Genomic DNA, 27,099 nt, shown 5'->3' on the forward strand with positions numbered 1-27,099 from the left:
ATTCTAAGAAGAATTCCGAAATTTCCGTAGGAGAGTTTAAACAGATTTCTAATGAGAATTTCAAGGACCTTCAGAGACGAATTTCAAATTAATTCCGAAGAGAGTACCAAAGAAAACTGGAAGGGAAATTCAAGATAAACTGAAGAGAAAATCATCGATTTTTTAAGCATTCTAACGAAAATCTAAGCGGACTTGCAAGAAAATGTTGAGGAGAATAACAAGACAACTCCAAGGAGAAATTCGAGGGAATTCTTAGGGAAGTTTCAACCGATATCCGAGGAATATTTCAAGATAATACCGAGGACAGAACCAAGACAATTCTACAGATATTATACGGAGGATTCCTAGTGAATTTTAAGTTTAAACTCAAGGGAGTTTCGGAAGGGAATTATAAGGATAGTTTCAAAGCAATACTGAGAACATTTGTCAACAAGAAAATGATCTAGAATGAGGTTCCAATAGAATCTTCTTTAAAAGCTTATAGTACAATCTTCGTAAGAAGCTTCATTTAGAATCTTCTTTAGAAGATTTTTCTTTTGAATTTTCCCTTAGAAGCTTATTTTAGAAGTTGATTTTAAAAGATTTTTTTCGAAGCTTATTTTTAAAGCTTATTTTAGAAGCTTATTTTAGAAGCTTATTTTAGAAGCTTATTTTAGAAGCTTATTTTAGTCGCTTGCCCGTCGCTCTGACTGAAAAAAAAAACACGGGCAGGATAATATATCTGAATAGCTACACAATACAAGAGCATTTTTTCCAAGGCTTTAAAAGGAGCATTTTATTATTTTAATATTACGTTTCCATAGCTGCCATTTGTAAACACTTCTTATTTTTCTGAGCTATAGCAAATGTCAATAAATGGCAATTTTGGAACAGAAAATATTAAGCAGTTGTAACTATTTTAATACTTAGCGTAATTTAGTAAAATTGAAGCGTAATAAAATATCAATGTTTTTTTATACTAATTGAGCAAAACTCCGCTCATTTGGCTTGTTATTCTTAAATATATAGCAGTTTGAAAAAGGGTGGTTTCTCGTGAATAATCTCAGTCTCGTAAATAAGCTATACCAATCTCCATTCACTCCGGATTTATCAAATTTACACAATTTTCCAGCGAATAAGCCTAGGATTGGACCCATGACCTTTAGATCACAGAGCAGCCACTCAGCGCATTGACCTACCGATACCGTTTGGACATTTAATTCAAACCCGTGCGCCATGCCCAATATTCCTGGGAAAAATTTTGATGCAGTGCAAACATTTCTAAAATTTTCAAATCTAAATAAAGGGTGTGGTCTATTGCAATTGCACTTAAAACTAACACTAATGAACGTTCCAGTAATAAAAAAAATCGAATAGTACTAGATTCCATTGGAAAAACATAAGCGGACAAGAATGGACGAAAACTTCCATCAACAGAGCTACAGAGAGATATCAAATTCAATCCCATGAACTGCACTTTCACGACCATCATCATCGTGTGAAACAACACCACCATCAGCCCTGTGTGTTTTACGTCGTCGACGTCGACGTCGTCGAGATAGCACAATAAACAGAAGCGCAGAGATAACAGTAGATGCAGATACAGACCGGTGCGGTCGGTGGTGGCATGACTAACGTCATAATCATTATCATCATCCTCATCATCAGCAGCAGTCAGTAAATACGTACGACACCGAGAAAGCGCCATCAGTACCGAAACTATCCCCTAAAAATAAGGGTTATCTGCCGCCACAGATCGGGATTTCAATGCAATTCCATAATGGAGGAAAAGTGCTAAATGGCGCTTCTGGATCCCGACGCTCCCAAGCAGCATTCCGGAAAAACGTGCTCGCCAATGATGCTACTCCGTTCGTTTATTGCCACCCACGCACACGTTTCCAAACCGTCCCGAGGGGCGACGCAAAAAAAAGAAATCACCAAAACTGGTCCAGCGATTCCCGTAGCCATTACGGCATTTTTGGAATACCGACCGCTCCAGTTTGTGCCAAACATTCCGCCCTGTGTGCAGCCAGCTCCAGAATGATGACGCACGTAGTGGTGTGTCATCAGACCGGGCGAAAGAAATTGCATTCATGGCGCCGTACCGACACGCGACACTCCGAACCGGTCGTCGGTCGCGCAAACAAATAATGCCTGATAACTGGCAACATACTGCAAAGTTTGAATTATCTTCCGTAGCCGATGGCATGGTCGTAGGGTAGAGCACTCCTTCGGCATAAGTGCCTATTTTTTTTTGTCGTATCGAGCCGAAACAAAAAATAATATCAATGATTTTCGATGTACTACAAAACGAAGTCTATAAGATCGGACTATATGAATAATTTGTCTGCCTTCATCCATATGCCGAAGAGAATCCAAAGACGTTTCAATGTGTTTGGACGGAATTGAAACTTGTATGACGGAGCAGGAATCAAGAAGCTGTGTTCGATTTTTAACAATACCTCAACGATTTGTGACTCTTTATCATATCTAATGGTACGTATGGAAATGTAACTAAATGTAGAAGTAATTTTTACGGAAATATTAAACTTAGTGTTCAAACCCGTTCGAAAAAAGAGGCAAGGTGCAGGTTGTATCTTTTAGTATGACGGAAATTAGATCTTAACCCTGTGGTTCGAGTTTTTGCTTTTAATTTTCGGCAGGGAGAGGAGATTCCCTCCGGTCGTAAAAATTCAGCTGCTCGGAACCGATCAGCAGCCAGCGGAAAGAAGCAAAGAGACCGCGAAGAAACGCCGCAACCAAGACCCATACAGGGTACACTGACTTCTCAGCTACTCGTTTTGGATTTCCCGTTTTTTGCAGTCTCTGCGTCTTCGTTTACGCCGTCGCTACCACCTTCGACTTCGCGTTTCCACACACTCACTTACTCACTCACTCACTCACTCATTTATACTACACTCGCTCACTGGTGTATTTAGTTTACTCTCGATGCACATGCTTTTGGCCGTGGTCGTCCCCACGGATCTTCGTTCCACCTCCAACCCACTTCCTTCAGCCAATGTTTCATCAAAGCGAGATGTTCTTGGCGGCGTTCCTCCACCTATTGCACCCCGTGGTCGACGCCGCCGCCCACCCGACCAGTATAATTCATGTGTTTTAGCACGTTTTTACAATCTGTCTTTCAGTTTAGTTCTCCCTCTGCTTGCCGTATTTTCACGCAGCTCAGGCCTTTTTTTTTTGCATACCTACACCAATTTCCGCTCGTGCCGGATTATTGTATACTGTTCAATAACGGCACTGAAAAGAGCCGACACCGGAAGTACCTCTCTCCAACTGCGTTCGGCTGAATCAACCCCAAGCAAGAAGGTGCACAGCACTTACCATCATCTTGTAGTTTGCTCTTTTGACGTCCAACAGTACTACCATAACCCACTGGATTGACCGGTTTCGTACTCTGAGCGACGTAGAAGAACCGGAAGACACTGTTTTCTGTTTACTTGCTGCAACAAAAACACGCGTGTGTCTGGCTGGCCGCGAACCGTCAGAAGCACAAATTTCCAGCAACTCCCTTGGACGAACCGATTCAGACGCACAGAATCACACCGAAAATTCAATTCTATTCGCTTCAGTGAGTTTATTCACTTCTGGAACAAGCAAAAACAACACACCAAAATCCAGTCGCCGCGTTCCACACGAACAACCTCGGGTACTCGAGGTAGAGCGCATACCGTGGAAACTCCAATCCAACCGATGACCGCGAATGTTTCGCCGGTTCTCGAAACTAAAACAATGTCCGAATGAGTTTTGCCACTCCAAATGCGGACCTTGGTGGTCCACTTGCAAACCGGAAGTCACGTTTTTTGGGGAAAAACTTGCAAATTTTACGAACGCGGAACGCTTCTTGGGCCGTACACACAAGCAGAATTTGGTGGAACTTTTCACTTTGACTTTTCCGATATTGATTATTTTCCACACAGCACCGCACACGCACACACCGACACCGGCACGTGATATATACACACGCACACGCTTCTATGCGATGGATAGGGAGAGAGGCAGCTCGCTCTCGTTCTCTCCGAAGAGCGACTATTAGGTCTAGCAGACGGAAGTCTTGTATTGCGAATTTCAGTACGTAGACAGCCGTGAATGTTGTGAAATCTTTCAGTAAACTTTCTTAAAAGTATAAAACGAACCTTTTCAACAAAAAATAAATCGAAAATTTGCCGAAATTTAGTCCAAAATCCATGCCCAAGAGAGCCACTCCCTAAGAACTCACGCAGAGAGAACGAGTTACCGAGCCAAGTTCCCTCGTGAGCATATTCCAAATTGCTCTCGCTCACTCACCCGTGTCCTCTCATACATAGCCAGCTGCTACAAATGTCGAGTGTGGGTACATGTTTTCATGCCATTTCCCGTTCATTTCCCCCTGCGCGGACTGAATCCGACGAACTACGACGTCTTCATAAATGCACCAGCCACTTTGCTACCGGTCTTTGCTCTAATAAAAAAAATGCATCTTCCCCAAAACAAATCATAAAATGTCTTTCCCAAATAAACAAGCAAAGCACACAATCCAAATGTGATGTGACATTTGAGCGATGTACAATTCCGGCGCAACCAAGCGCTATGGGCAATGGGCAGCGACTTAACGAAGTAACAATGATCCGATTATCGCGCATCCCGTTTCCCATAGCTCGCTCGTCACCGCACACAGCTCAACTCAGCTTGGACACGACTCACCACCAAGCTAGTGGAAAAGAAGATGCGGGATGAAATTAAACTCATTATTTCGTCGAGTCCGAGAGCAGCTAATAGGACAAACGTGGCTCGGGTAACAAGAAGAACCACCGCTGACTATCCCATTATTGCTAGTGCGGGTAATGCGATTAGCGTGTGGCACTTCTGGCTGGGCGAGGCTTTCAGTGAGTGACCTTGAAGGTCTGTTTTCCCTTCTTGGCGTCGTCGGTGTGCTGCGGGCCAGCCTCAGGAGGAGCGGGCAGCGAGGGGAAAAAGGTTAGAGTTGAAATTCGTGACCCGGGATTGCGGTTGCCGGGAATTTATCGGAATGGGATTAGAAGGTGTCAAGCAGGAAAGTTGAAACCGCTTTGTTGCAGAGGGACACCACCGTCGGAGACGAATGAATGGAGCGAAGAAAGGTGTGGAACTAGATCCTGCTTGGGAAGATGACGAAGTTTTAAGGTAGCGTAGTAGATGCTTGAACAGTTGGTTGATGGAAGAGGATGATATTGTCTTAATAGGAATTTATTAGTTTTATAAAAATACTTTGCAGGAAAATCAAAATAAATAATATTAGCTTGATGAAGAGCGTATATTCTAAAGTTTTCACATGTTTGTTGATTGCTACCAAACTGTCGTGTTGGCAAGGTGGCAACATTACTCCTTTCTTAATTTCAGGTCGTAGTCGGCTAGAACCATTTGGATATGAAACTGGAATCGGTTCTCTTACGAGTTGGGTGAGACTTCTGTTGGAACTGTCACAGTAGGAAAAGGAATTTTCTGAAATTGGTACTTAGTGCAAACTAAATGGTGGCCATTGGATATTTTCCCGGTTTCCTAACAGCAAAATATGGTAAAACATCCGATCCAAACCAATTTTCAAGCTTTTTCCAAAACATATATAAGGTACTCCGGAGGAAGTGTACTATTGGGGTAAGAGGGTCATTTAATTTCATAAAATAATAGTGCAAACATTGTATTCTAATAACTATCATAATATGATAGATACACACACTACCGTAGCTCAATTCACGAAACGTCATTTCAGCTCCATTGTAAGCTTCGTGTACCGCTAAAACATAACTCTCTGTTTTAGCGGTATACGGAGCTTACTATGACAGTTGTTTCTATAAAATCTATTAAATTCGGCATGCTACACTTCCCCGAAGTCTCAATACCAGTGGGGGAAGTTGATCATGTTTTGTTTACTTAAAATATGACATTGTATGTGGACTTATTTTGTTAATTGTTGGTCTACATGTATGTTTAACTTATAGTTTACATTATTCCAGTCATAATGGCTCGAACATACGTTAAAAAAGCCAGTATCAGTTTCTTTAGATGCTGCCATTTGAACTGTAAAAGTAAACAGCTATCGATGTCCTGACTCCTGAGCTGCAAGATGCTATGAAATCCCCAGATCAACCCTACAAAAGCGAGTTCACGGTCAAAGATTCCGATGGATGTAGAAGTTAAAATCGCTTCGTGCATTAAAACTATGGAAATGTGAGGTTTTGGCTTGTCCAAGGCTGAAGTTCTGAAGCACGTCATTTGACCGGAAATGAAATTCCAAATCCATTCAAGAGTAATGTACTCGAAGACGAATACTTTTACAGTTTCAAGAAACGCCATGGATTGTCATAAAAGAAGCCTCAAGCTGTCGAGATCGCCCGGGAGAGAAATCTGTTATGGCCCGGAAGAGAAATTTGTTATGGCTGATAATTCATGGAGTGCCTCCTGAACGCATCCATAACGTGAATGAATCTAGTTTCTGTCTTTCCCTGGATTGATTTACGCAGCCACGCCTAATGGATGGATGGACACTGAGACATTCACCAATTACTTTGAGCGCCCATTTTTGAAAGTGATCCCGAAAGAACGACCGGTTGTTTTAATTTATGACGGGCATTCGTCCCATACCAGTCTGGAGCTGATTGAAACAGCTTTGCAGGAGCAAGTCATGATATTGATACTCCCGCCTCAGACAAGCTATTTGCTTCAACCCATGGATGTTTATGTTTTCAAGCTCTTTGACGAAGACAACATATCAAGAAGACTAGCAACTTTGCCTGAATCCGAGTGACAGACACAGTAGCGCTGCGCTCGAGCGAAGTTGGAAGCATAGAAAAATGAGCAAATACACAAACCTTTCTTCAGAGGATGGAACCTTTGCTATCCAATTCGTTTGGAGCATTTACCTTTGAGCGGCAGATGACGCGAGTGTGCCTGTTTCATACCGGTCGTTTGAGAAAATGGAAGAGTTGCCAGTTGCCGTTTCAGGAAGGCAGGAATTTTCCCCTTCTCCGACAAAGTAAACAGCAAATGCATCTCCAGCTGATGAATCTTTTGAACAAATGCTATTGGAACATGTTAAGCAGAGTTCCTGAACATCCAAGAAAAAAGACGGAAGATATGCTCCGGAGCTGAAGTGATTAGTTCATCGGATGCCATCCAAACACTCAAAACCTCCAAGGAACGTGACAAAACTGCAGCAAAGATACGTGTTTGAAAGGGGGTTTGAAACTGAATTATTTTCCTATTATTGTATTACTTATTTGGTAAAAGTCAATAAAGCTTCTTCAGTTGTTCTGGTCATATTTTATTTCTTACATAGCATTATTTCTAAACGTTGATGATAAATATAAAAACTTGAATTTATCCTCCTATGGTGAGATCTGGCCCATCTTACGTATTTATTTCATGTGTCGACTTGAAAGGAACTGGAAACTTCCTAAGGTGCATCCTGAACATGTCAAGATGTGACTAAATATGATCGTAGGCACTGAATATAACCACCATTGCTCATATTTGTGATTCTCATGTGATTTAAGGTGTCGCATGATAGCTTTTGGTCCAAGTTAGAAACTAGCCACTTTCCCTAGAGTATCCGAAACATATCCGGATGTGACCAATTTTATTCTAGATGCTCAACATGATAACCACATCTTCAATTTGAGTGCTCTTGTAATTTTAGAGTTGACATTATGGATTCAACACGACCTGTTCAAGCTGTTTCTAGACTCACGAACCTTATTCATGGGAACATGTTCCGGTCATATCTTCGGAATTAATTGACTGGTCCCAGACAAAAAAATACCTTTCATTTGGCGGTTGTTGCATCCAATTCTGTTCAGTGGTTGCTGAGAAACACGTTGCTAAAAAATTGTTTAACACACATACAGATATGTTCGGATTTTATTTCCTCTGTTCGGGACCTAACACCACTGCGACCAGTAATTTGATCTATATTGTAGTATCTCCCGTGTCCTTAGTTTAGTGCATGTCGTATTACTCCATCACTATTGAGAAATGATGAAGTATTCGATTTTTTTTACAGTTGTCCATCTTGCATTTATCGCAAGCATCCGACTCTAATTGAAAGGTCCCACGATTTATACCCTTCGGAGTGTTGGAATACCCTCCAAAGGTACGCCCCTTTTTCAGTCAAAATTGAATTCCATAGCAACAAAATTAAGGAATGACACCGATAATGACCATGCATCCGAACCTTAGTCTTAACCACTTCAAACTAGAGAACAACGAATAGAAGATTAAGAATCACATAGATAAAAACTAACTAACTCATTTTTTTTTCTTGTTTCAAGATCATCCTCGGTGGACAAAGCCGAGTCTTGTCACTATCAACAAGGCATAAAAAGTAACAAGGACTAAGATGTGTTCCTTTGATTACTGAAAAATCATGTTCCCCTAGTTTGAAGTAGTCGGGACTAGGAATCGGTGGTAGATCTTACATCCCGTAACGTACCACGAAAAGGCGATGTTCGGATTACTTCGAGCTGAGTCGTCCTAGCGATATGTTTATCCTTCTAAATACAAAAAAAAGTAAAATTAATTCGTTTAAAAAAAATCGTTGTTAACACCAATTAAGATATAACAAATTACAGAGGTATTGCAATTATTTCATGCATTCCTAAAATGTTTGAAGGGGCCTCTCTTAGCTCAGTCGGTAAAGGCGCAGCTACAAAGCAAGACCATGCTGGAGGTGGCTGGGTTCGATTCCCGGTCCGGTCTATGAATTTTTCGGGTTGGAAAATTTCTCGACTTCCCTGGGCATAGAAGTATGATTGGACTTGCCACACAATTATACTAATGCAAAAATGGTACAGGCATCGAAAGCTCTCAATTAATAACTGTGGAAGTGTCTCTACAACACTAAGTTGAGAGCACGCAATAAGCTAATATGCGATATGCAATAAGCTTGAAATGCGAAGAAGAAGAAGAAGAAAAAGAAGAAGAAGAATGTTTAATCAGAAAATATTCAACCAGGTCAAACGTCGCATTTCAAAAAGTCAACATGATTCAAAGGTCGGTCAACATCTACTAATCCATTGGAATTTGTAATTTTTTGCTAAAGGTTATGCTGTTAAAAAAATATGCACTGACTTTAGCAAAGCATTTGACCGAGTAGACATTCCCTTGCTCAGGGTGGCCAGTGAGTTTCCATTTTGAAATTACCGGTTTTCCCTGTTTAAATCTCAAAATGTTCCCGTTTTTTTTTAATTCAGCAAAAACTAAAGTGTTGAAATTATTGCAATATCCCGTTATTTTCTAGATACTAAGTATCAATTTAAATAACTCAGGGTGACTAGTGATTTTTCATTTTGAAATTCCCGGTTTAAATCTTTCATTGGTCTTTGTTATTTACAATGTTTTAATCCATTAAACATCCATTTTACAGTCATCCCACAAGTATGAGCCAGCTAATAATAATTATTAATCTGTCTGCCCACCGTGTAGGTAAACTGCAAATGATCCTCAAATGTGGAATGATTATAAGAAATATATCAAGTATCAATTTAATTATTTCTTAAACAATTTCTAAATTCAATCTCTCACACTTAACAATTCGGTCTAATGACCCAATCAGCTCAATAGCGTTCGGCCTAGTAACCATAAAAATCCCATGACCCAGTGACTCAGTAAGTTCTCGAGCTTTGCAAACAGAAGAGTTCTCAAGCTTAGTAAAGTGATGCAAATTGAATTTTCTTAATACCTATTTCGATTTTACATTTACCAATGTTTGTAAGGTCACCAGACCGAACGCTATTACGCTGATTGGGTCATTAAACCGAATTGTCAAGAATGAGAGATCGATTAAAGACATCACAAAAAATCTTTAACTTTGAGATCAAGGGAAACTTGTTGAAGATCTTGGAGTAAAAAAATGTTTGAACATTCCGTAATCTGATGTAACAGAAATCTTTAAAAAAAATCTGAAGCTTTAGATTTGTTAAGAGCATTAAATTGCGTTTTTTTTTAATTTGTTAAATATTTATAAAAACAGTAAGATCTTAGATATATAAAACAAAATGAATTGGATTTTTGTAGCGGCGCCGGTGGTGTAGTGGTAAGCGTGATTGCCTCTCACCCCAGCAGGCCTGGGTTCAATCCCAGTGGGCGCCGCCGGGATGTTCTGAGGCATAACATCTCTGATCACGCCTTCCTTCGGAAGGAAAGTAAAGCCGTTGATCCCCGGTTCATGAGTTGATGGGTCGATAGGTAGGGTCCAGGTGTGGGAGCTGCCTCCCTGGCGTCGGTAGCATTGGTGCTCAGCACGGAAAACAAGATCGACGGAAAACAAGTCAAGGAAAAAAAAAGAATTGGATTTTTTTTAAATATGGGATTGACAAAAATGCTCAAAATGTGAAACAATGGAAAATTCATAGTTTAAAAAAAATGGTCATGTAAAGTTTTCAAGGCTCTTCAAATTGGAAGAAGATTCAGGGCTCCAGTATTAAAAAAAAAAAAAAACATCATCGAATTAGGAGGATAATTCCTTTGGATTTTTTTTTAGGAGAATTTAAAAGGCATTAAAGTGTTAATTCAAGAAAAATGCTAAGCAGAATAACTACAACATTCTGATTAACATCCTAAGGGTTAGTTAGTGGTTGCTTGTCTATATTAAGGAGGATCTCCGGCAAATCATAAGGGAGTTCTGACCAGAATTCCAAAATACTTCAGAAATAATGACCTAAGGAATTCTGAGATGAATTCTATGGAATTTATGGGGAGAAGAAATAAATTTCTAAATTGAACTCCTAGATTATTCTAAAAATAATTCCATGGAAGTTGTGAAAAGAACATCAACGTACGATTATTCTGAGTTCAATTTTATGGGGACCATGAGGAGATAAGCAAGTGAATTTAAAAAAAAATTAAGAGAATTTTGGCGAGAATTCAAAGGTAATTATTAGCCAAATTTATATGGTGTTCTGAGGATAATTGATAAGGAAATGAACTCTGCTGGATTCCTGAAAAAAAAAGTTGCTGGTGTAACATTGGAAGTCAGATTTCAAACTGAAATAATTTCGAACTTTCTTATTTTATCGATTTGGTATGTTCAGATGAATTATTTAATAACAATAGCTATATCACATATGCTTAGTTGGAGAGGGACGTAGGCTTCCCGAGCAAAGCTGAAGATCAAATTGAAATCAAAATTTGCTGTTATGATGTAACTTATTTTGAATACTCCAGTTGATCTCATTTTGGTTGACTTAACGGTTAACACAGCAAAAATGAGAGCAAAATTTTACACTGTTGAAGCAAACGGAAAACTAATCCTGCTTTCAATGAAATCAATTTGTTTACTAATTTTGCATTCATAATGTTCAACTGAATACGGGCCTGGAGTAAATGGTTACCATTCATGTTTCTCAAGCTGAAAGACTTGGGCTCTAATCTTACCCGGGCAAGTCACGAATGACCTAAAATGTGTTAAACAAATCAAATAAACAATAATCATTAGTTCAACGACAGATGAATTTCAATTAAATTTTAAACAAGACGTAAACAGCAGAATTTCAAGTTAAGTTGCTTTCATTTAAAAAGTTTTGACTGCATAATGAAAGCACAATATGATATCAGTATTTGAAATCAAAATGAGTTTTCATTATGATAGCAACTGCACACTTTAATATCGATTTGCTTTCATTTTGTTAACCGACTTTGCTCGGGTTACTACACCCTCCCCGAGCAAAGCTGGAGATCAAATTGAAATCAAAATTTGCTGTTCTGATGTAACTTAGTTTGAATACTGCAGTTGATCTCATTTTGGCTGACTTAATGGTTAACACAGCAAAAATGAGAGGAAAATTTTACACTGTTGAATCAAACGGAAAACTAATCCTGCTTTCAATGGAATCAATTTGATTACTGATTTTGCATTCATAATGTTTAGCCGAATACGGGCCTGGCGTAAATGGTCAGCATCCATGCTTCTTATGCTGAAAGATTTGAGCTCAAATCTCACCCCGGGAAAGTAACTAATGACCTTAAATGTGTTAAACAAAACAAATAATGAATAATCGTTAGATCAACGACAGATGAACTTAAAATAAATTTGAAACAAGACGTTAGAAGAACTTCAAGTTAAATTAAATGACTCAATCTCATAAGCGCCACCTGACTCACTTCAATGGAAGTAAAGCTTCAAACTGAAATAACTTCGGTGTTTCTCATCTTGTCAAGTTGGTATGTTCAGATGTGTTATTCAAAAATATATGCTTAATCCAATAGGCGTAGTTGGACATGGGAGGTGGGGGCTTACTGCATCCCCACCGCCGCCTCACTTATATAAATGAAAGTAAAGTTACAGACTAGAATAACTGTGCAGCTTCCCATCTTCTCGAGTTGGTATGTTTGGATGGGTTATTTAAAATTATTAGCCCAGGTGGCACTCGAATATATCTTTTGAAAAAAGAGTCCTGCAAGGATGGTTTTTTCGGCAAAGTTGTGCATTTTATAGTTCTGAGAAAAATTGCCGAAGACATCAAAGACCTGTGACTCCGTTTAAAAGGTACATTCGATCACCACCTATCCGGCAGGAATACAAACTACGAACACCAAAAGTTGGCCCTTGATAAAATGAGCAACTTTGTGGAAGATTGAAAATCTGTGGAATGAATACCCATAATTCTAGAAATTTTGGTCAAGTTACCTGGTTCACTGCCCCACTGTGCGGCAGTGTTGGAAGAAAAAGGGATTTTTGTCATTTAATTTAAACCATAAATATTTGAACAGTTATAACTTTTTTTAGAGACATTTCTTGACTAAATTTGAACATGGTTGAAGTCTCTAGGGATGAAAATAAAAAAAAGTAGGTTTTCCCATACTAATGTCCATAAAAATTTCAAACGCAATGCAGGGAGCCGCGAAACAAACAATTGTCCCAAAATTTTGCACAGTTGTTTGGGACCCCAAATGGAACCAAAAAAGATATTTTTTTCCTTGATTGGTTTTTTGTCGATCTTGTTTTCCGTACTTAGTACTAAGGATATTAAGCCGGAACATAAAGAAAAAAAACCATATTTTCGACATTTTTTCTTTAACTCCATATAACCCGGAACTAGTAGGCTGTAGAAATTGTACATCTTCAAAAGGGTTGTTCTCGATTGATGAGGTCAAGTTTGCGTTTGTACATATAACTGTGATCCACCCTAATGTATATGTAGTCGACATTGTTTAACGAAATTAGATACCAGCATGGCTGATTTAAGCAACAGGGATTGCTGAAAAAAAAACATTACCGGCTTTTATTTTTAAAGCTAACACTAACGTTGCAAAAAAGGTTATTACAGAATTTCAATGAAAATTTTCCAGGTATAAAAAACAAAAAACTAAATGTATCCAAGGTGAGATTTGACGCTTCTTACGTATTGCTTGGCCCTTGATAGGAACTACCCAAACATGTCCGGATGTGTCGAATGTGGTCCTGGAAACTTGACATGATTGGTTTTGGTCCAAGTCAGAAACTGGCCACTTCCCCTGGTAAAGGTAGCTACCACTCACTTGCTATAAATAATAGTTCTTCGGAATTATGAAATCATTAGATGTCATAACGATATGTTGTACTTGTAAGTTACAAGAAGGGGTTGTAGAGTATTAGTTTGACTCATAAAACCCGTCAATTTCGCTTTTAGAGCATCACAATAAGCGATTTTATGATTCGTGAGCGTTCACTCAGAGTGAGCACTTATGAATCGTAAAATCGGCAATTGTGACTGTTTGTGAGCGCTGATATTTGTGTTCTAGAAATTTTGAGGTGGTAATGAGATTGAACAGAAAAAAGGTTTCCACAGCGATTCACTTTTATAACTTTACAGGTTCAAGCAGAACGATGCGCAACCAAGTGGTACTCGATTATGACGACTGGGTTAGGGAAAACGTTTATTTAATGAAAATAGTGATGAGATTATCACTTTTTGTTTGTACATTTTTCAAGAGAAATTAGAAAAGTATTTAGCGGCGCCGGTGGTGTAGTGGTAAGCGTGATTACCTCTCACCCCAGCAGGCCTGGGTTCAATCCCAGTCGGCGCCACCGGGATGTTCTGAGGCATAACATCTCTGATCACGCCTTCCTTCGGATGGGAAGTAAAGCCGTTGGTCCCCGGTTCATGAGTTGATGGGTCGATAGGTAGGGTCCAGGTGTGGGAGCTGCCTTCCTGGCGTCGGTAGCATTGGTGCTCAGCACGGAAAACAAGATCGACGGAAAACAAACCAAGGAAAAAAAAATAGAAAAGTATTTGTATTGACAGATTTGTAGTTATTTCCTATCGATTGATGAATTTGGATTTTATTTTCATCTATAAATGACAAAGTTATAAGCGTTAAAAAACTTAACACTTTTTCGTGACGGTCGCAATTTTAGATTTTCGATTCACCCCCTGTACCTTCCCGTGAGACGTAGTTTATGTCAAACAATAGTTGGTATGATCACTTGAATAAAAAGTGAACTGATAATGGAAAATTACAATTATAACAATGGTTTAATTGTCATTGATAAACGAAACGCAAAATCCGCGGCCGCTGTAACAACCCTGGTTTTGTGGATAGCCCTCGCATTTAATTCGAATGAAACCATTCACAAATTCCAGCCCTGCTTGGACTTCCTCCCGGAATAAGTAGGTACTTGTCAATTAACCAGACAAAGTCTTTCTAAGAATCCTTAAAATCTAAACAATTCCATTCAACTTGAATCTACCACCAGCTAGCTCTCTTGAAAACTCTTCCCGCGTAACCGCAAAGCGCCGTCTGCCACTCGTTTGTTCAAGTGTCAATCGTCATCGCTCGGTGCCATTGTTTGTTATTTATGTGTGCACCTCTCAATTATCGCGATTAAGACCCACGACTCCACGCCAACGAACGGTACCCGGCTGGCTGATGCCGTCAACCGACCGTGTCCATCGTTCCAATGATACAAGCGTCAGAGAACGTGAAATTATATGCCGACTGTGTACGATAAGAATGTGAAAATTAACTTTCATCTTGTCGCTACCGTCCCGTTTGCTTTCCGCGACCATATTTATTTCTTTACACATGACAAGATACCAATACGCACGCGATCGTGTGTGTCAAGTGACAGTTTTCACATAGCTTCTTTATCGCTCACGGAACGGGGGGCAACCGGAAGGGGGTCCGGGCACGGGCGTGAGATATGTGAATGTGATAAGGAAATTCCGCTGATCAAATCACTGCGCCTTTTGTTCTGTAGTAAGGGAGCAGTATGGTGTATGGTGGAGTTTTTTGCTTTTTTCATAGTGGCGACGAAGACGACGACGGCATTTATCTTACGGTTCCGTGGCTCCTTACATTATTTTGCGTTTGTAGTCGTGAGTGCTCAGTAGCAGTGCTCTCGAGAGCGGGTGTAGAAATCATCGCTCTCAGAGCAAGAGCAAGAGTGGCATATCGATCGAAATGCATTCATTATAGAAATTTGTACAGAGGCATCTAGGTAGTATTTGTGAGGTTTTTCCTTTGCATAGTTTGGTGTACAAAAAGTGAATAATCCACACCCAATGTGCGGAAGTGTGAGTATCACTGGCATAGCTAGAAACGTCATCATTGTGCAGAAAAACTGCTGGTCCGATAATAGAAGATTAAATTTTAGGAATTTCTCTCTACCACAACCATGATGTGTAGAGCTACGACTATGAAGAGGTTCTTATCGTGGAAGGGGGTGGTGGTAATTGGGACAGCCATGTTTAACCAAGAAGGGGAACTTGGCGGTGGATGACACAGGGAGACGGGGATACAATCTCAATTTTTAATAATGGAAACGAAATGGATTATGGATGTAATTAAATTTAACCGTGGATTTTATCCCTGTCTTCAGGGCAGTAATTAGCCTCGTCGGCGTCGACGACGTCAAGGTTTCAAGCGATGGCCATTTGGAATTTTCGCTGATCGTGCTAATCTCTAACAGCTGCAAGGTTTAATCTTTCCAATTTGTCGGTAAAAATGGCTCGAAAAACTAAGTTCCTTTTTCGTGGATAGGGGTCGAGCGGTAGACCTTCACTATGACAACTCTAATGTATGCGTAAATAAACAAACTCCCGTCAAAATTTTCGAGTTTCGTATCATGGGTTCAGATTCAGAGGATTGTCGTCGTCGTCGTCGACCGTTAAACGGGACAGAAGGGGGTGGAGGTTGGTGGGTGGACCCCTCGTCAAGTGCGGAAACTCTCTCAAGCGATAAATTTATGTTTATGTACACATCTAGACGAAACTACATGGCATATGTAGGTACACACAGCAGTACAGAGTTCATGTTTTCCGGAGCGCACCAATGCATCGGTAGAACTTTTACGGCCTACATGGGGATGTGTGCGTTTCAGTTCCAATTGGAATCTCACGCCGCGCCGGAGAGTGCGTTCCATTGAACCGGCCGGCATTTAAATATGCTCCATGTATGCGCTGCTCCCGTGGGCGGTGGTGAGGTGGTGAGTGAGCACTGGTTGGGTGGAAGGAGCGATCAAAATATTGTAGACGTAAGCAATCGGCAGCAAAAGAGAGAGCAGGAGAAAGAGCAAGGAACCAAATTTTGCTCGCGAGAGAGGAAGGCACTGTGTGAAGACGCGAATAGCGGAAATATATGTGCATGTGTGTGTGTGTGTGAGTGCAATCGCAGCGGTATGAAGCGATGCAAGATTTATGTTGAGTGAGGGTGGGATGTGACATGCCACACGCGCACGGCACTCTGACAGCTGTGTGAGGAGAGAATGTACCGCGAGAAGGTCACGGCTGTGTGGAAGGGTTTCCTCACACGATGATGCGATGTAGGAGGATGACTTGCTGCGCCGAAGAGGAAAAACGGTATAGGGTAAGTGCAGCAGTTTTGGTCATGCTCCGGAAAAACGATTAAAATTTATTCACAATCTTTGTGCGTTTTGTGGGTGATATTGTACCTACAAACTTAGAAATTATTACCGACTTCGACTTACAAACTTAGAAATTATTACCGATCTTTTAACAACTGAAAACTTTGACCCTCAAGTCTAAAGCTGTTTGACTAACCACTGTCAGCCTTGTTAAAATAATCGAGTAGCTTGTGGTGAAGTTTTCCTAATTTGAAAGCTTTATAACTAATGAACTAAAATGCCTGACTTTTTTCGAATAGTTCCGGTAATTTCTAAGTGCGTATATGTACCCCGACGAATGATATTTGAATCAACAATCTAAACACAACTTAACACCACAAACGTGTACAACACGTGGAATATCATCAAAACATGGCCAAAATAGGTACGTTACCCTTACGTGTGAAGTGAATATCTGCTTTGATTGTCGGTTTATTGTTCTTCCGATTTTTTTTATCGGTTCGTGAACTGAGCAAGGGGTATGATAACAAGGACCTGCAACAATCTTAGGTTGGTTTTTGAAGACCTGGCCACATTGGGGAAGTTGAAATGAAGCGTTTTTTGTAAGAACGCTTGTATGAAAACAGTCGTTTCGACTTGGTTCCATAATGGTTACCAATCAGGCTAAGGCCTTGTTGTCCTCTGCTGTCCGAAGAAGTCGTCTCCACTCTACTCGATCATGGCCACACTTCGCCAGCCTCGTAGTCTGTGAAGGGTCCGCAGGTCGCCTTCTACTTGGTCGATCTAGGGTCGGTGTATAATGAGTCACGCCAAGAGTGAAGCCAAGTCTACCTATTGAACTGTCAAACCGGCTACCTATCGTGCAAAATAAATAAACATTACGATGCTATGAAAGGTCCACGAAAGGTATTGCAATAAAATATAAAATATAATCGAAGAAATGAGCATAAACACGCAGTGAGCGTTAAATTGTCATGGGATACGCTCGGTAATGATTAGTAATAAGAATTTCTACTATTTTTTGTTGAGATAATTTGACAAAATCACTGATATAATGATTTACTACAGCCGCAATATTTTTTCTCTCGCTAGAAGTCATTTGAAGTTGTTGTAGAAGTCCTCTGTTGCCAAGTGAAAAGAATGGGAATCTTCCGAAAACCGTGATGCGAGTTCAAATGTTTTTCTCTTAGCGTGACTCATTATACACCGGCTCTAGGTCGATCCACCTTGCCCGCTGCGCGCCTCTTCTTCTTGTTCCTGTTGGGTCGCTTTCTAGAACCATTTTCACTGGGTCGTGTCGTGCGGCATTCTTACGACGAGCCCAGCCCACCGTGGTCGCCCAATTTTTGCAATGTTAACGATTGATGATTCTCCCAGCAGCTGGTGCAATTCGTGGTTCATTCGCCTCCTCCACGTTCCGTCATCCATCTGCACTCCACCGTAGATGGTATGCAACACCTTCGTTCGAAAACACCAAAGGCGCGTTGGTCTAATCAGCGTCTTGTAGATAGTCACCTTCGTGCGGTGGCGAATTTTATTCGACCGGAGCGTCCACCGGAGTCCTAAGTAGGCACGATTTCCTGCCATAATGCGTCTTTGAATTTCTCTGCTGGTATCATTTTCGACGGTCACCAGTGAGCCCAAATACACAAACTCATCGACCACCTCTTAACGGCGCCGGTGGTGTAGTGGTAAGCGTGATTACCTCTCACCCCAACAGGCCTGGGTTCAATCCCAGTCGGCGCCGCCGGGATGTTCTGAGGCATAACATCTCTGATCACGCCTTCCTTCGGATGGGAAGTAAAGCCGTTGGTCCCCGGTTCATGAGTTGATGGGTAGATATGTAGGGTCCAGGTGTGAGAGCTGCCTTCCTGGCACGTCGGTAGCATTGGTGCTCAGCACGGAAAACAAGATCAAAGGAAAAAAAAATCGACCACCTCGATTTCGTCACCGTCAATCTGAACTCGGGGTGGGAGGCTAACATTGTCTTCCCTAGAACCTCTTCCTTTCATGTATTTTGTCTTTGATGCGTTGATGGCAAGTCCAATCCGTCTAGCTTCAGCCCTCAGTCTGATGTACGTTTCCGCCCTCGTCTCAAAGTTCCATGCCATGATGTCGATGTCATCAGCAAAGCCTAGAAGCTGGATGGACTTCCTGAAGATCGTGCCACTCGTGTCTATCCCTGCTCTTCTGATCACATCTTCTAACGCGATGTTGAATAGCAGACACGAAAGTCCATCACCTTGCCGTAACCACCTTCGAAATTCAAAAAGACTCGAGAGTGTCCCTCCCCGATACTCAAACAACGCACATCACTCGATCCATCGTCGTCTTGACCAATGGCGTCAGTTTATCCGGAAATCCATACTCGTACATAATTTGCCATAGCTGATCTCGATTGATAGTGTTGTATGCGGATTTGAAATCGATGAAAAAATGATGTGTTGGCACGTTGTATTCGCGGCATTTCTGCAAAACCTGCCGAATCGCGAATCCGGTTCATACAGTATGTTCTTTTTGACTCGATATTGAAAATATCATCGAGTAAGGAAGGATTTCGAGTTGCAGTAGGAAGTAAACGGGATGTGCATGGAAATAATTCAACAAATTGTATCGATTATCGAGAAAACGCCGCAACAAGAGTTGGTTGGAAATGCTAACATGAAGCTTCAGTGTGATAATTTATTAGCTAGAGAATGATCTTTAGAAGAGGGTAGGTGGATAGTTCCGTTGAAGTACGGCACGCAACAATCACCCTACTGCTTTCTCTGTGAGATGACCACGTTGGTCATGACGAGAGGAGCAACACAATAGTAGGGTAAAGAAGAATTGCATTATAACACACCATCGACTGGAAATGCTCTCGCAAACGTTGGGTTTAGGTAGTGATGAAACGTCGCTAGAACTATTCCACAGCCGCAGTCAGTTATGAGCAGAAGGAGGACGCACATCTTTTGCCTGTAGACTTGAAGACATACTTCAAGTTTCCGCGTACATCGTACGGGTTAGGCAAAAGATGTGCGTGTGACTTTAAAAACTGTCGCATTAATGGCCCTTCGCTCATTTTCAACTACTATTCAATTTTCATACTGCCGTACTCTAACGGAACTATCCACCTACCCTCTTCTAAAGATCATTCTCTAGCTAATAAATTATCACACTAAAGCTTCGTGTTAGCATTTTCAACCAACTCTGAAAATCACTAACTTCGCGTATGAAGTAACATAAAAACACTTTGAAGGCCGCAACAAGTTTTGTTTACATAAGTTGATGAGGCCTTTTAAATTGTTGATCTTGAATTAGTCTGAATTTCCATCGTATTGGAAAAAAAATAGCAAGTTAGATCAAATCGAGTACGGGAGAGCTGGCTTTCATTAAAATAAAAATACAGGAATCCCTCTCCCTGCCGTCCATCCACCGAAATTTATCGGCTGTCTTTGAGCTAATTTTCTGTAGGTGACAAAGTTTATGGTTGATCCTAATCACATACAAAAGTCAGCTCAATTGAATGGAGGACAGCTGAGAAATTGCGATGCATGGACGGAAATACCCAGCGCGCTATTCGGGGGATTCCTGAATACAGAGTGAGGTGTAGCAATTTTTGTTAGCCTAATTTTCAACTCATGCATCTGTTTTATACTGTCTCGTAATGAGGATTTACTACGTCAATGGTAAACCATATAAATGACGTCCATTTCCTAAGTAGAGCCGACAAATTGAGTTTAGGCATCGAAAGCTCTCAATAATAACTGTGGAAGTGCATCTCGAACACTAAGTTGAGAGCACGCAATAAGCTAATATGCGATATGCAATAAGCTTGAAATGCGAAGAAGAAGAAGAATGTTATAACAGGCTTTTAACAGGGCGCCCCTTGTCCTCAAGCAACTCGTCGGTTGGAGATTGAATGGGTCGATAGTCGCCAAAAGCTTTCTTATCGATCGTTTTTTTCTGAGTCACGATTGGTAACACGCTGTCCCGGCCTTTCTGTGAGGAAACAGGCGTTCCCCAAGGATCGGGAAATGCTGTGATGCTTTTCTTGATAGCTATGAACGTCGCCCGAACTGTTGCCAGATGGGCCCGTACGGCTGGTCTCCAATTATCCGCCTCGAAGAGCGTTAGGTGCCACAGCTGCTCATCTCTTCATCGAGTAATCGGACCGCAAGCTTTGTTTTGAGCACCACTTTCAAGCCGTCAAGTCTAGCTGCCGTGGCAGACTAAACCTGGTGCGGACAATTTCCAGGCGGCACCGATCCAACAACCGCAACGTTCGGTTTAAAGTTGTACGTGCAATCATCGACTGCCGCCTGCTCTACGGCCTTGAGCTCACCTGTTCAGCCGCCGAAAAGCTGATTAACACTCCGAACACGATGCTTCCGGTAAAATATGTATCGGAAAACTTGCAATGTTTGAAAATTCATAACTTAATTAAATGTTGAATTTCAAATCTATTGGCACCATGACCAACATGAAACTATATACCTTACAGTTTTATTTGGTATCATTAAATTAAAAATCGATTGATAAATTTCTGAGCATGGCTTTCAAAGATTGTCAATTAGCCGTTACACGGGAAAAAATCCGATCTCCGAAATGAGAACAATGACTCATGATTTCATGAACAAAGCGTATTTTCTTGTTATGAAAATACACCATGAATAATATTCATGATATCATGAGAAACTTTTGCGTAACGCAGCAAACATTCCCAAAATCATGAATTATCCGAGTTGAAATCATGATCTAAATTCATGGGTTTAACTTTTAACCAAAAAATGTAAAAAGAATAAAATAAAGCATCAGACTGGATTCGAACCAAGAACCTTGAGATCATTAAACCCATTATTTGACCACTTGACTATCAGTACTTGTATATGGAAGATAAAAGGCGTATAAGAGATACCTATATAGTGCGGTTTTTGAACACAGTTTGCCAAGTACGTGTAACGCTTGTAGCAGTCTTGATTCCACTGCATTATGAAACCATGAACTTCCATGACGAAATCATGAATCATTGTTACGATTTCATGCGATGGCAAGTTTTTTCATTTCATGATTTTTATTCATGAAAATGGAATCGGATTTGTTTCCGTGTACACATTTTACCGGAGGCATCGTGTTCGGAGTGTTAAAATCCTCGCTCCGACCTTCAACGCTCACCACATGCAGCTATAGTCAACAAGGCCGCTGCTTTCTCCGTAAAAACCCTGGATGTGATATGATCTTTCTCCTCGAGGAGGGGAAAAGAATCCTTCACACGGCCACTAACGTGGATCCCCCCGTGAACAAGATTCACTGGCTTGGAGATAGAAGTTGGCAACTTCCCGACAACCGGATAAAGGACAGTTTTAAAGCAGGAGATAGCTCCGAGGCATTGAGAAGGTCGGTAATAACTGCAGGAATATACCCCAACTAGGTGAAGTGTTCAGCAGCATCGCAATGTTCGGTTTTCTCAGCCGAAGTCACAGTCATCCAAATTGCGGCAACCACTCCGTCCGCTCATCCAGTGCTGGTACTCACGGATTCTCACAGTGCTATCCAGGCTCTCCAATCTGAGGCCCCATGGGTGCAAAGTGTAATCCGGTTCACGCCTACAAGTACTTTATACGCCTGGATCCCTCCGTCATTCTAGCAAAGTTCCGCTTCAAGATATCAAACGTTAGAAAGACAGCTCAATTAGCGAGCCCTGGAAGATCGAATGTTCGCAGTCTCGGTCCCAGGCCATTCGTAAAATCAAGGGAACCACCGACAAATGGGAAGATTTATCATGTTATCGTGACCAGAAAGTAGCCTCGCGACTGAGGACGGGGCACATCAAAGTGGCCAAAAATTACGGAGGAACCCCCTTACGCAGGGAGTGCGACATCTGCGGGGTTCTCCTTTCCGTGGAACACTTCCTTTGCGTGTGTCCGCAATACGACCACCTTCGATAAATATACGGGATTCCGGCCAGCATCCGTGATACCCTCGGTGACGAACCATCCACCCTGACTGCAGTAATGGTTTTTTTTTATTCGTTATATGCGACAGTTAGAAGATACTGAGAGGTTAGCACATATCATCGGCAAGAGACGTGCGTGTGAGAAAATTTGCGAAAAAATCCAAGGGCACCGGTGGGATTCGAACCCACAATTCCCATTCAGTACACGGGTGCATTGCCAATTATACGACGGTGGACCTATGGTCTACGGATGTATTTGTTTTTTTTTATATCTTTATTAAGGAGACTCTCAGCCCTGGGCTAGTTCGTCTCCGGCCTAAGTAATGTTTTTCCTCAGGGACGCCGAGCTCTATCACCAAATCTAACGTACAGCACTCTTTAATCTAGTGTATTTTTTCTTTCGGGCGGTCTGGACATCTCTGCTGGGTGGAGGCTTCCTTCTCCTCCCCCCGTGGGGCTCTATTTTTTCAGATTGTGTTAATTGTCTGTTCTTACTAGTCTACGTTTCCATTTGTCATATTTTAAATAGTCTCTTACTATCGCGCAACGATGAAGCCAAATAACAAATAAGGTGCTGTATGTATTTTAAACTCTGTTTTCAAAACACTTCGTCGAGGGTCCTCCTTCTGAGGCACTTTTTATCTCTTTTAAACGAGATGAACAAGCCAGCGAGCTAAAAATCTCGCTAATAAAGCTTTAGAAAAATGTTTCAACATATAAGATTCAAAATTTTAGCCGCCCTAAAATTTAATGACCCAGAAATCGAATTGTCCAAGATTTTAACAGGGTGTCCATTCAAATACAATGTTTTAATTCCCGGTTATTTAATAATAAACTCAACTCAAACATCACTCCTGCCTTAAACAAAAACGGCGTCCAAAAATAACCGTTTAGAGATAAACAAATAATGTTTCCAGCAGAATTGCTCTACAATACGTCTAAAGGGTGTCCACGATGAAATTGCCACACTATGAAATTGCTCTAACTTTTTAACCGTTGGGTAGAATTTAATGAAAATTTGGGTGGATTTAGTTCATAGTGCATTATTTACATCCTGTAAGTTTTAAAGTCCTGTGATCAAAACTCGCGGAAATGGAGTCGAAAGAACAGCTCGTTCGTGATAAAATCTTGCGCATTCATCACGAGAACAAGGATCTCTCACATCGTTCCATCGCTAAAACGTTGGGAATCACGAATTCCACGGTGTCGCGAGTGATTAAGCGGTTCGAGGAACGGTTGACCACCGATCGGAAGCCCAGAAGTGAAGGAAAAAGTATTTCGTACAACACCAAAAATCACAACCGCGTAGTTGGGGCCTTCAACCGAAATCCGAACGCCTCCGTTAGGGATGTGGCTAAGAAGCTGCACCTAAGCCGAAGTTTTGTCCAGAAGGCCAAAACTAAGGCTGGGCTTCGAACGTTCAAGGTACAAAAGGCCCCTAATCGTGACGAGAAGCAGAACAAGTCCGCCAAAACTCGTGCCAGGAAGTTGTACCTCAACATGCTGACGAAAGTTGAATGCTGCATCATGGACGACGAAACATATGTGAAGGCCGACTTCAAACAGATCCCCGGCAACCTGTTTTTCACGGCCAAGGATAAGTTCAGCGTTCCGGAGCATGTCCGCACTCAGAAGATGTCCAAATTTGCGAAGAAATTCCTGGTTTGGCAAGCCATCTGCACGAGCGGGAAGCGGAGTGCACCTTTCGTGACCCAGGACACGATGAACGGACAGGTGTACATAAAAGAGTGCCTCCAGAAGCGGCTGCTTCCTCTCCTGAAGGCCCACAACGTCCCAACAATCTTCTGGCCGGATTTGGCCTCATGCCACTACTCCAAGGACGTGCTGAAGTGGTATGCGGACAATAAGGTCAATTTCGTGCCGAAAATGTTCAACCCTCCCAACACTCCGGAGCTCCGCCCCATCGAGAAGTACTGGGCGATTATGAAGCAGCACCTTCTCAAACGACCTAAGGTAGTGAAGACAGTCGAGGAACTGAAGAAAGTATGGGTTTACATGCAAAAAACGGTTGATTCACAGGTTGTGCAGAATCTTATGGCCGGGGTTAAGGCCAAGGTGCGGGCATTTGCGTATGGACTGTAAATAAAATACGAGTAAAATGGTAAAATGAAGTTTAATAGTTATTTCTCAATCCCTGAAAATTTGATGGCAATCGGATGAAAACTCGAATTTTGCGAATCAATTTTGTGTGTGGCAATTTCATCGTGGACACCCTTTACTTTAAAGAAAAAATATGAGATGAGATTTGCATTACTATGTTGATGATCTAGATCTCTAAAATCTCATGGAATCATGAATTCGTATAAAATCAAAGAGTTTCACTGCAAAAATGATCCCAAATCTTGTTTTGGTATGTCGGAAAAAGCAAGATCTGAGCAGGAGAAACGCAGTATAAAAAGTACTTCAAATCTTCCTGGAGTTACGATCTTAAAGTTCATTTTATAACATTTTGTGCAATACAAAGATGTGTTACCAAAACATTCATTATTCTCCAAATTATCCTGGCGATATTTTACAGGTTAATCGAAATCTTGATCGATTTCCACTCAGAATTTTTGAGCATTTTATGCTTCACGGAGACTTATAACATCATTTAAAATTATTAATTATGTTAAAAAATAACATTATTGGATTATACAAATAATTCCGGACAGGGCGTTGACTCAACGAAGAAAACTAAATTCTTTGATGTTTCCTGATTTTCTAGTCTTTTTTTCAGAAAAAACCGGGTATAGAAAACCAGTTACATTTGTCTAAATTCACAGATTTAAGACATGTTATGAGCCAGGTAAAAAATAAAAGCAGAAACCGTGGCGTTACTTTGATTGATAATGATGTGTGAACGAAACTGCAATCATTTTCATATCGTTTGGAGGCGAACCAGCCTCAGGCTGAAAGCCTCCTTAATAACGATAAAACAATCAATCATTTTCATATCAATCAGCTTGCTATCTTTCAATCTACAATAAATCAATTGATCGCCAGAATGTGTTCAACAAGTTCATGATCCCCTTTTTCCTCAATTTACTCCATTTCCTCTCCTTGACATGTCAATTTACTCACCTTTATTAGTTATTTTTTGACTGTTTCTGGACTTTCCGTTAGGAATATTTCTCCGCATATGAAACACTTGTCTTTAATCCCTCTTTATAAAATATATTCCCCGTGCACAATTCAATGCCCATCTCATCTTCATTGAACATTTGTTATGGATAACACGTTTAACCAAACGCTTGATCGCAGTGGGATATACCTCCGATGGGAAATCGTTCACAAGCACGTATTGCACATGGGCTGAGATGTAACAGTAATATTGCATTTTTTTTAGGTTTTAAAGCACTCTAAAGTCTAAATCATGGTTTACAGAATCCTTATAAAACCAAAATTATTACTTTGGAGGTAACCAATAATCCCGCTAATTTGGATTGATTTTGCTATATAAAGCTAAATACGACTAATAAAGGGCTTCGGCAAATTATTAGTCGGATTATTATTAACCAGGCTTGTTAATTACTTGGGATTGCCCCTCACTTTCTTTCCATCAACATATTCGAAAATTTGATATTCAGAGTTGTGCTTTCACAAAATTAGAAATTTTGGTCCATGTGACCCTGAGTTCAATATTTAAACAATCAAAAAATCCGTCCATCCAAGCAGGATCATAATTCTAAAATTTCATTGGATAGCTTAATGTCTGAATTTATCCGGGTCTTAAGCACACAATGAGGAACTAGGACTACAAGTATTCAGAAATATATCTTTTACCTTTTTTCCATTCTTTAATTTACAAAAAGACGCTCCAACCCATTTTAAGGTTTAATTTTTGTTGGATCGAACTAAACAGCGCACAGTGGGACCATTCTGAAAAAAAAGACGGTCCATACCTTTTTCTCCCCTTTATCGTCGTTTAAGAATCGTCCGAGTCTTTTAAAATAATTACCTAAATATTTATTAAGCTGGTATTACACTTGCAAAAAATATTTTTTTTACTGGTTAGAGCTATTATAGCTTCATGTTTTCAGCAATGTTGTAGAAAAACACATTTTATGAAACTTTGCTCAAGACACCAAGCTTCTATATCTTTATCTTTACAAGATTTAAGTAAATTCTTGACAGGAGCACCTTAAATTCGTTTTTTGTCATTTTTTGTATTATAATCTCAAATAAACGGGGTGATATGTTCTACAAAGTTTTCAATATTGTCAAAATACACAATTTTGCTCAAGACAACGGTAGTCTATATAGCTTTGTTTGGATTATAAACCGGTTTTAAGGCAAAAAATTACAATTTTTTCAATTTAAATTTCTTTTGAGTTTGCACGTTTTTAGCAGCTAAATTCAACAT

At 40.6% G+C, this 27,099-nt stretch overlaps 1 protein-coding gene across 8 annotated transcripts in view; it reads right to left on the reverse strand.

Moving 5' to 3' along the window:
* shep (alan shepard) overlaps positions 1-27,099 on the reverse strand; it is a 584,228-nt gene that overhangs the window by 481,695 nt on the left and 75,434 nt on the right. The window contains exon 1 of one of the 8 annotated variants that reach the window (XM_065234642.1): positions 3,322-3,482. The exons of the other annotated variants lie outside the window; for them this stretch is intronic. Coding sequence (XP_065090714.1) covers positions 3,322-3,366 — 45 coding nt within the window. The 5' untranslated portion in view covers positions 3,367-3,482. Of the gene's footprint in view, positions 1-3,321; positions 3,483-27,099 lie in introns of those variants that run through there. 8 annotated transcript variants of the gene reach the window in all.

This window comes from Ochlerotatus camptorhynchus, unplaced genomic scaffold (genome assembly GCF_037179485.1).
Source record: "Ochlerotatus camptorhynchus isolate MF236.1 unplaced genomic scaffold, CSIRO-AGI_Acam_v1.1 ptg000434l, whole genome shotgun sequence".
Classification (NCBI taxonomy): domain Eukaryota; kingdom Metazoa; phylum Arthropoda; class Insecta; order Diptera; family Culicidae; genus Ochlerotatus; species Ochlerotatus camptorhynchus.